The sequence below is a fragment of the Fusarium odoratissimum genome (assembly GCF_000260195.1).
Source record: "Fusarium odoratissimum NRRL 54006 unplaced genomic scaffold supercont1.19, whole genome shotgun sequence".
In the NCBI taxonomy this organism is placed as follows: Eukaryota; Fungi; Ascomycota; class Sordariomycetes; order Hypocreales; family Nectriaceae; genus Fusarium; species Fusarium odoratissimum.
Genome location: NW_022158704.1, coordinates 586,441 through 597,535, shown reverse-complemented (window position 1 = coordinate 597,535; position 11,095 = coordinate 586,441). Strand labels below are relative to the sequence as shown.

General features: G+C 46.9%; 2 protein-coding genes across 2 annotated transcripts; both read left to right on the top strand.

The window, feature by feature from the left end:
- Nucleotides 1-199: 199 nt before the first annotated feature.
- On the top strand, nucleotides 200-3,904 carry FOIG_10831 (uncharacterized protein). Its single transcript, XM_031211324.1, has one exon. The coding sequence runs from the start codon at nucleotides 1,517-1,519 to the stop codon at nucleotides 2,933-2,935; it is 1,419 nt and encodes a 472-aa protein (XP_031059257.1). The 5' UTR covers nucleotides 200-1,516; the 3' UTR covers nucleotides 2,936-3,904.
- Nucleotides 3,905-6,125: 2,221 nt separating this feature from the next.
- Nucleotides 6,126-8,450, top strand: FOIG_10830 (CMGC/SRPK protein kinase). Its single transcript, XM_031211323.1, has one exon. The coding sequence runs from the start codon at nucleotides 6,833-6,835 to the stop codon at nucleotides 8,285-8,287; it is 1,455 nt and encodes a 484-aa protein (XP_031059256.1). The 5' UTR covers nucleotides 6,126-6,832; the 3' UTR covers nucleotides 8,288-8,450.
- The last annotated feature ends 2,645 nt before the right edge of the window (nucleotides 8,451-11,095 follow it).

Below are 11,095 nucleotides of genomic sequence, written 5' to 3'. Positions count from 1 at the left end.
AACCATCTGGAGAGCGGCGCTCATATCTTTTTCAGTAAAAGAAGGCATTCTGAATTGATTGGCGTTAGTTTGAAATTAATTGGAATTAAATTGGTAGAGTTGTTACTGTTTAAAGTATATATAAATTGGGTGGCTGGGTTAAAAGTGAGGTGGCCGGTCTGTGGGGGTGGCCAGTCTTTGGGTGACGGACGTTAGGGCATACAGCGACATAGCACAGCATAATTCCATTCCAGGACTCATATGAAGAGATTTTCTGTAGCAAATTGTTCTTTTCAACCTTCCAGCGGCCACAACCGGTCAGCGTCGGTACGTGTCTTCGCAAAGGGACTCCATCGTCGTTTACTTGGTCTATTCCACCCATGGGGGAATAAACCTGGTCCTACGATCCACGATCGAACTTCGCAAGATCCAACATGCTCCTCGATGACCCACAATGTACTACGTTGCGCGACACTGTGCTGTATGTCCCTGATGGGCATCAGATCAGAAAACGTTGGAGCATGCCAAGGGAGCATTAGCCTGGTGCGTACCGTTCGTGGAACATTCTCTTGGCCAACCGTAACACCGCATTGCGCCCATACGGACGGTGCCAGGGTCTGTTGTGGACTGTGCTGATGCTGAATCCACCTTGCTGGTCGCACGCCCTTCGGCGGTCTCCAGGCCTCAGACCTACCCATAACCCACACGCCCAAGGGGGTTACAGGGCTTCCAGCGCGCGAGCAGAACTGGCAGAGTCAGGCGGGAGCCGCCTGTCAGTGCATATCCACCAAGGCGCCACTTAACAAGCTCGCCATAGCAGGGCATCTTTGGGCTATGACACATCGTTTCCCCCAGGGACAGAGCACGAGTCGAAGGCTCTGAGTTCAGATATTTAGTCTTGGTGATGCCCTCGATCTTTCCACTCGAAAGGACTCTCCATATCTTCCCCAGAATCATCTTGGTTTATCTTCAATTTCCCCAGACTCACATCTACTATCCCGGGTTGACAACACTTGACTAAAGTTAGTCCCCAGATATATCGACTTGCAAAAAGGTCACTTACACACGAACGAAACAAAACAACGATCAACGACAGTTACAATTGGTTATCTAGAAGACACTCGATACCAATTGATATCTCAGTCACTCGCTCTTCACAGAAGTTACGAGAAAAACGAAAAACAAACCTACCACTTACTCGCGGCATCCGCAGCTAGTAGCCGGCACTCAAAATCCTTGCACACCACCTCGGAACAGGTTTGAGTCGCAGCATCGTCATTACCGACTTCGCATTGACGCAGCTTGCAACATTTGCAAAGTCAGAAGACCAGTTGCCCCTGGCTATCTCCCGCCGTATACACCCACATCATACGCCGGCGTCAACAATACTATTTCCGGTATTACATCACCCTGAAGAGTTTTTGCGAAAACTCGTTCACGCCGAGTGCTATTTTAGCCGCCAACCCCCACCATCTGAACCCGTATAATCAACCACAAAAGAGAGCGTCTTACAAAAGGATCGCTCACTACCACCGCCATGCCCCACCGCGTGGCTAACTTCATCCGCACCTCTTCTGGCAACATTGCTCAGATCAAGAAGGTTGCTCGATCACGCACAAACAGCCCTTACACATCAGACGGCGAGGATCGACCTCAAATCCACGCTGTCAAGATGACCGAACTCGCAGATGCCGTTAAGAAGCATCACCGAATCTCTTTGCCCTTTGGCAAGTCCCACAAGGAACAGCCCTCAGATGTTACCATTGACTGGAGCATCGAGAGCCCACCTGTGGTTTTCCACGGCAACACTGAGGAGAGCACTGGCGCTCTCATCACTGGACAGATGTTCCTCGATGTCAAAGAGGAGGTTGTCGAGGTTGGAAGCTTCGCAGCTTCTCTCAAGCTTCACATCTACCAGAAGAGGCCTTACCAGGGCCACTGCACAGATTGCCAGAACCAGTACACTGAGCTCAAGAGCTGGCAATTCCTAGCTCTGCCTACCACACTTCGCAAGGGCCGTCACCCATTCCCTTTCTCCATTCTCCTGGATGGCCACCTCCCCGCTACCATGGATACTCCCCTTGTCGCCATCTCATATGAGTTCAAGGCTGATGCCTATGTCACCAAGAGCGTGCACTCAGCCAGTGGCTCCGTCACACCTGTGCGATTCGAGCGAACTGTCCCCGTTAAGCGATCTCTTCCCGAGAACGAAATCCCTCACCACTCTGTCCGCGTCTTTCCTCCTACCAACATCAAGGCCAGCGCCCACTACAACAACATCATTCACCCTACCGGAACCAACACTGTCAGTCTGCGACTTGACGGTCTCATGAGCCGTAACGACAAGGCGAAGACCATTGACTTCTGGCGACTCAAGAAGGTCACATGGAGACTCGAGGAGACCATCAAGACTGTGGCCCCTGCTTGCGACCGACATGCTCCTGCAGCTGAAGACCCCGAGAAGAAGAGCCTCCCCCGCAACGAGGTCCGCGTCCTGGGCGAGAAGCACCTCCACGATGGCTGGAAGTCTGACTTCACTGGCACCGATGGCAAGGTTGAGCTTGAATTCGATTACTTTGCCAACCAATACAAGTCTCACACCAAGGAGCTCAAGTATGCCTGTGACACCAAGTCTGCTGAGGGCGTCGAAGTGACACATTCACTCCTCATTGAGCTTGTTGTTTCTCGAGAATACGCTCCCGAGGGTAAGCCTCAACTGGCTACCCAAACCGGCACCGGCCGCATCCTGCGAATGCATTACGGTGTTGTCATGACTGCTCATGCTGGCATGGGTGTCAGCTGGGATAACGAAGCTCCCCCGGTCTACCAAGACGTGCCTCCTAGCCCCCCTGCCTACCCTGCCGTTGAGTCTCCAGTTGAGTACGAGAGCCTGGAGCATCTCGATGCCCACCGACTTAGCAGTCTTTCCAACTCATCAGATGATGGTAGCCAATAGAGTTGCCGCCGATGAGTTTCACAACATTGTCTTTTATTGCTTAATACTTGCATTTTTCCTTTGTTACCAACTGCATGAGACACGCGGCGATCCGATTTGCGAAAAGAAGATACCCCAGAAGCGTTGATAGGAAGACTCAGTAACTTCCACCTCTACATTATAAAGAAAGGGAATACAGAACACATGGGAAATGACTTTTAAAACGGAGTTTTGGAGTACAAAAAGTTAAAGTGGATTGGATATCAGGGACAGAAGAGCCCATGTGTTGTATAGCTATAAAAGCTTCTGTATCTAGTCATGAGAAGAAAGGCCGCCCAAAGAAGCAGGCTTGAAAACATTGAATAATCATGAACCATTTCAACTCTTAAACTTGACGATAATCTCATGTGAATTATTGGTTACTTGGCAACGAGCCAGTTTCTGTTTGTTCATTGACTCGCATAGAGTAGTCAACCGGATTCTTGGTCTAGAACAAGATAAGTGGTGTGAGTCAGATGCAGCCAAGCATGAGGCGTCCGGGGTTAGATAACCGAGGCACTCTTTTATAACCGGAAAGAGAAGCAATCTTGAAGTCTGATAAACAAAAACCTGGGGTCTGCGGGCGGATAACAGCCTGCAGCCAGCCTTGATAGGCCGGTAAGTGGTCAGTGTCACAAGCAAAAGCGGTACATACATTACGCGGAACAACTGATATGTGAGTTTGAGCCCGAAAGGCGGGGTGAATTCTTGCGTCGACCAAGAATATGTAGCGTTGATCGTCAAAAGTGGTGGCCCGTCTGTGATGCATGATGTATCACACGACGTGCAAAGACAACAGGATTCTGCATAGAAAATTGTGTCATTGGCGTGCGGACTTGGACTCCCGGTATAACTTGCCAGAAGAGGGAGCAGTGGCTTGTTCAAAGTATTGCCCGGATGCAGCATCCGTTATGGCTTTGGTCCGGTCTTGTTTCCGGTCTTGTGTGTCACATCCCATGTGAGTTGATGGCGTACAGAGTACATGTTTAGTGGATGGTGAAAGCTCAAGAATAGAAATTACAAGCTTGGCTAGATTAGCTACCAAGCTATCTGAGAAAATATGCTTGTTTGATGGGGCTTGTCTTGGCTGGTTTGGGAGTTGGAGATTGCTTGGAGGGATATCTGCCGGTCTCGTGATCGGATGAGTTTGAAGTGCACAAAGAGGTACGTTTCGTTCTTAGCTTTCAGTACAAAGCACTGGAAGGAGGATTTTCTCTCATACCGCAGTCGACAATAGGTCATGTGATGTGAAATATTTCTCTTAGGTAATTTGTTGTCTGTTTCATCTCGAAACGCTGGCATTACAGATGTTCTTATTAGACCACCTTGGCTTGGGAAACGTATGCCCTGCTAAATATTTAAACATCTACCAGAAGTTCAAGTTGCATTCACAGTGATGTTCACCAGTCAAGAACTGTATCAGAGAGTTCTTTGATGTTTACTTATCCGCTTCTAACATGGTTGCATAGCGAATTCGAGGGTAGAGCCTAGTTGCTATAATTCTTGGGCAGAATCCCATGTTGTATAGTAATGAGACGTTTAATATACGGGTTGAGGACTAGTAAAGACGTGAAAAGTAAATTTAGGTCGCAAACATAGAACATCAAGTCCCAACCTGTGAACTATCCCGGGGCGGAGATTGAGATACCTGACTTACTCCCCAAGGCATCGCCGAGCACCTGTCCACGGCCAATACCCCCCTCTACAATGGTAATATTTGTGACCAGGTTGTAAGTCTTTGTAGTATCAGTCTCTAGATAGTTGTTTCCGTCATAAGATAGCCTACGATTAGGATAGTTGACCATACCAGGGCCGAGATTTAGGGATAGCTTAGACGAGCCAAAGGATAACTCTTTGAACTTTCCGGCTGAGCCATCTTGAGAAGATTATGAACTGAGATGTTGTAAGCTGCACCAGATGACGGCGTTCTTGTGAGTCTGAAAAATACTTGTAAAAACACCCGGATACATGATACGATGACGATAATGCAAAGAAAGAGTTCATCAACCATGTCCACAAAAGATATTCAAGGCTTGCCAGAGCCGATAGTAAGCAGCCTTTGGGGAATTAGCTCAAGAGTCCAGGCAATGATACATTCGCTCCTTGAGTTTTAAGTGTATCTACAGAAGGGTGTGGAAAAGCTATGATAATACAAGTATATCGGTTTCGAGTTCTGGTGAACCCCGGGGCTTACTTACAATGGACTCACGAAGCCTAACGGATGACCCTTTACTTCCTATTACAACTTCAATCCACAATTTTGAGTAAGCCCAAAGTTCAATAACATGAGAAACATGAAATGGACTACAGAACAAGACGGGTATTGAAGGAAGAATAATGCTGGGTCCAAGTGGATCATTGCGATGTCGTAAGACATCGAGCACAGCTACAGAGATACACTTTTAAAAGGAGTCCTATCATCGACCAGAGCAAACTAATCTACACCGGAGAGAGCAACTAGAAGGAATTTAAAGATTATACCTTGAGTAGCGATCGTCAAGATGCCTGCTCGCTCTATCAACAATAACCAGCGCCAATATTTCCAAGTAAGTCACCATGTGATACAAGAGACAGGGCAACCGGAGACCGAGATATGCCGAGATCGATTCAATGCCTAAAACACTGTATTGCTATGGGGTGGTAACAAATTATCAGAATCGATTGCAAGCTATTGATAGAATATCGGCCCAGCATCGGTCGCATCAAAAAAAGCTGTTTGAGGCTCGTTTGAGAATCGAGAACTCGTAAGTCGACCCATAATATCACATTTTTAGAAGACGATCTCCTGATAATGCCCCAGAGGTAGCATACTTGAATGCTCTCTTGCTACGAATAAGCTAATTGTTGCATGGCTGTTATAGCTGATCTTATGCATCATTTGATGGCGGTCAAGAAAGCGTGAAAGATGCTGATTGGCTAACTTCATGGTTGATCAAAGTCAGGTCTTACAACATCGAATGTGATAGTTAACGAGGAGATGCTTGTTCCCCATTGTACTGCTCAAGATATTCTGAGAGATGAACTTCTTGGGAGCACTTGCAGACGGAGTTGCCAAGCAACTGAAGGATCAGTCAATAGCTTACCCCGGATTTTGAAGCTGTTGCTGTAGATGGAGTTGGAGCTGGAGCTGGAGCTGGAGTGTGGAGACTCCGGGTGTCCGGAACCGGCATCTATCATCAGGTACAGAAAAGATGGCTATCAATGGCATCATATCATGATGCATACGGCAGATGCCAATTCTTCACCCAAATCACACAATTATCCCCCTGATTAACATGCCAGATATCAATCACTCCTGATACTCGTCTAGAGTCACACGACTCGATGGTTTTTCTAGCTTCCTCGACTAAACTTGCCCGATTCCAAGCGTGGCCCACCAAACAAGGTCAAGATACAGAAGAAGCTTCAGAGTCTTCTCTCCCGTCAACTCCCGCGGACGACAACCCCGGGAGAGCGCCAACGCTAACGCGTGAAACTGATGATTTAATGCAACTGTTCCAGGGGATCAATCATATCAACATAAATAGAGTCTCACACCGTAACACGGAACTTGGCCGAAATGATGCCTCAGGCTCCCCCGGCACCGTATCCACTTCCCTTGAGCCGAGAGTGACCCATGATAGCTCCGAGCTATGAGTAACAGTTTAGCACATTTTACCCCGGATTTCGGCTTCTGCGTGTTACTCATAAACTCTTGCATTCCTCCCCTTCCTATATCTTCTGTCTCTCGTTCTCTTTACCTATGGAATAAATTGTATCTTCACCTATTATACCTACTACACCTGCCTAATAACAAACATAACGGAATGGCCCCATTTCTGAATACGCCCATGGACACAAGAAATACCTACACCGATAGACGATAACCTCTTCGTGAAAATGGCTACTTGCAGTCTCAAGTCGCTGCGGCGACCATCACTCACCCTCATATCTGGAGCGAGGAAGAGGTCTTTTCGTTTTAATGGCCTCATCTCAAAAGCTGCCACTCGTGGTTTGGCTACCGTCACCGCTCAAACAACACAGCCAGCTGTGATGATGGAAGACCATAATACTAGACTGATCAACATGGGCTACAACTACAACTACATCGAACATGTCGAAAACCTCGAACAGTACCGCCTTGGGGGTTTCCATCCCGTATCCCTAGGTGAAACCATCAATAACCGCTACCTGGTCCTCAACAAGCTCGGCCACGGTGGATACTCAACTGTATGGCTCTCATGGGACATCTTGAAACAGAAGTATGCCGCATTGAAGATTGTACTAGCAGATTTCGGTGAAGACTCAACAGAAGTCGATGTCCTTCAGCGTCTGGAAGCCAAAGCCACGAAGAAACATCCTGGAAGGTCTCTCATTAGACATGTCACCGATAACTTTCACTTCGATGGTCCCAATGGAAGACACACCTGTCTGGTTAACGATCCGGCGATGATGTCGCTGCGTCTTGCGAAGGACGCCTCTTTCACAAGACTCTTTCAGCTACGGACTGCCCGAGCTATCGCCGCTCAGGTTGTGCAGTCCATCGCGTACCTCCATGAAGGCGGTGTAGTACACGGCGACCTCCACCTCGACAACATCTTGCTCCAGCTTCCGGACCGAATCAAGCGCTTGTCGCCTGATCAACTTCACGAGCGACATAGTCATCCAACGACAGTCCCTGTGACGAGACTCGACGGACTTCCTCTTGATGAAAATGCACCGCGAAACGCTGTGCTGCCAATTTGGCTTGGTCAAAAGAGCGAGGATGTAGCTCTGGCAGATGCAAAGATCTTACTGGGCGATTTCGGCGAGTCCTATTTACCGAGTCAAGAAAAGCGTCAATATTCCAATGCTCCGATTCGCTACCGGGCACCCGAAACTCAATTCCCCGATGTGTGTCAACCTCTCTCGTTCAGCTCCGATATTTGGAGCCTTGGCTGTCTCCTCTGGAACGTCGTCGGACAACGCCCGCTATTCGACGCCTGGACCCTCTCAGAAGATGACATTCTTCAAGACCAAATTGATCTTCTTGGTGAAATCCCAGAAGAGTGGTCTGCCTACGGCGCCAAGCGATCAGAGTACTGGGTCGAGGACATCGAAGAAGAGGCGTCGACACAAGCCACTACTCAGGGCGGTTTCACATGGGATGTACGCTTTGAGCGCTGTGTGCAACAAGGACGAAAGGAGAGCGGCATGAAGCCCATGTCAAAGGATGAGAAGGAGGCTTTTATTGATATGATGAAAAAGATGATTACTTTCCGCCCTGAGGATAGGATAACGGCTAAAGACCTGCTGGAGTCACGATGGATGAAACAGTGGGCCTTGCCGGAGCTGAAGAAGCTTGCGGCTTCATGATTGATGTTAAAAATGGGATTGGCATTCTGAATTAGCGAGTTTGGGAAAAAGCGTTTGTTTATATGGATCATAAATCAGATTTACTTAATACCAATTGATGCATGCTTATACTTGTCATAACTATGGAAACTGGGTGATTGCCATAAACTCTCAATCTTGTAAGTGACCAGTGAATAACGTTCATGTGGTCATCGGATCTTTCACATATGTCATGTGTAATCATACATAGTTTGTACTTATTTGCAGCTGCGAATGAACAGGGCTGTTCAATTGAGGGAAACGGTTGAGACAATTTGCGATATGGAGATCAACCACACTGTCGTGGGTATGTGCTGGTTTGACTAATTGTCTTCATGCTTGTTGAGTATTTCGGAGTAAGAACATGTGTGCTTCTGCTTTTCGTACAGAAAATCATGTATAAAAACAGTAGTCTACAAGAGTGATCATTACAACCGGCGATTCAAAATAGCGACTGTTGCAAACGATGATAGAAAATAAGGAGGTACCCCCCAAACTGATGGTAAAACAAACAATTTCCCTGCAAAGCACAAAGACTTGAATTAATTTATCCCCGCAAAGGGGGAGGGTAAAAGCAAGCCTGTATATATTTGGTTGAGAGCTTAGCCTTGATTCTAGACGTTTGTATCATGCCTTGGTTTCCAAGACCTCCACCGCGCATAACTCTAAGCAAGCAGACTAGAGTAAATTGCAACGATTAAAGGCCGTCAAGAAAGGGACACACGATATCGAGAACAGCTTGGAGTAAAACTATGCGAGATTTGTGTTTTCAGGCTCAAGATTATGGACTCAAGCACAAACTTGCGCTCAGAGTGACGTATATTAACGATCTTTGCGAAGACTTTCGTGTATAAATACTCCGCATATTCCTGCCCCAGTCTTCTCTTTCTCAAAGAATCATTCCTCTTTATAAGAAGTGTTATGATATACTGTACCTTCCTTGACTTTGAACTGGTATTTCCATATTTCATTCTGCCAATATGGTGCATGATTCTATGCCTGTAAGAATTCTTTATTATATAGAATATGACTGCTACTTCTCAGGACTGGCTGAATCACTTAAGTATATGTGCTATGGTTACTTAACATATCAAACCGCGGAGACAGAGGCATGAAGAAGGGGCATGTATTACCCAAAGCTTGGCCTCCCTCGACCATCTTTACCAAAACTTGGGCTCTGGCCAACAAGACCATCCTTAATATCGGAATTTCACTCCTAACAACACCTTTGACCATCATCTTCCAGATGCTTTCAAAGGGAAGAGTTACTTGCCCAAAGAGATGGCCTATGCCACCGGTATGGAGCACTGGTTCAGAACAGACTCTGCACTTTCTTTGCCCTGTTCTTCACACAATTATATTTTCAAGTATTCTGGCACCCCAATGGAATAATGATCTGAATTGATAAAAACATTGGCAATCTACAGCCTCTTCCATGCACACACAAAGTTCTTTTCTACTTTGGCATGGTAAGGAGCCCCCTCATACCAGAATCCTATCACACAGAGCAACTTCAATACTCAGAACAATTTTATGATACTAATGATTCATATAACAATCACTACTTAGCTATCCGTCCATAAATATACATGTTCTCTCACAGCCAAAGCTTTGAGGCTCTTACTAGGTTCATGTTAGAGCTTTCCCTATGAAGGGCTGGCCCCAAGCCGTCCAACGAGAGCGGAGTATGTCAAGAGCTAAGGCACTTCGGCTGAGGACGCCATTGACTAATGATCTACAAAAAAGAGCCAAGTAATCAGTGCGTCCCTAGAAATTTGAACCATGGGAAGACTTCGATTCAGAAGACGGGCATGTGAACATAGGGGAAGCAAGGCATAAAGATATGGCTAGAGACAATGGCCATTGAAGCAGCATTCAGGGAGTTTAAGCTTGCAGGCGTCCCTGTAAGCATAAAAAACGCAAAATCAAGGAGGAGGCACCTGGCTGGGACTGAGCTGCTTAGATCAGTAGTAAATCATATCGAGGAGCACTACGGAAAGACACCAGAGACTTATGCCTCCGCCCAGATATGAAAAATGGCTCGGACTTTACAGCAACCTGAATCTCGAGTGCGTATCCTAAATTACAGCATCCAACATTGCAATTGTGGTCTTTGCGGTAATGGCATATAAAACCAGCATGGAGAAGTATCCCTAAGCGGATACTGGTGTGAGTATACTCTCTTATACTCTGGTAGAACCTAGACAATGAATTCTAATACCAACTCTCACCTCAGTCCCAAATCTAAAATGCGAGCTCATCGACACCTCTGGTCAGCTCATAATGGTCAGCCTGTGTTTGATCAACCCCAGCTATGATGCACCGAGTGTGCTGCCGCGGGAGACTATCAGCAATGCGAACGCATCAAGGGGAAGAACAGGTGCTGCACCCACAACTTGATGCTACAGCAATGCCAAAGATATTGGCATGTCCTGCGCGAGAGACTTCGCTCCGCTCAAAGCCCTCGTCTCATTCATCAGACAGTAAAACGCCACATGATACCTCAAGAACATTCAAAGCGCGACACGTCTTTATTTCCATATTGTTACATTGTCAAAAATCAGTGTCTATGTCAAGCACATTGAATATTACTTCAATCCATGTGCTACAACACAAAAGCAGCATCATTTAACCCTCAGCGCGTTGACCGTGGGCTGTATCGAGACTGTCGCCAAGTATCACGCACGCCGAACTTGATACAACGACTAATTCGATTGAACTATGCCCAAGGCAACCTTTTGCAAGGATAGCGAGCGAATCTCTAGTATTTTCCCTTCGTCTCGCTCAAAC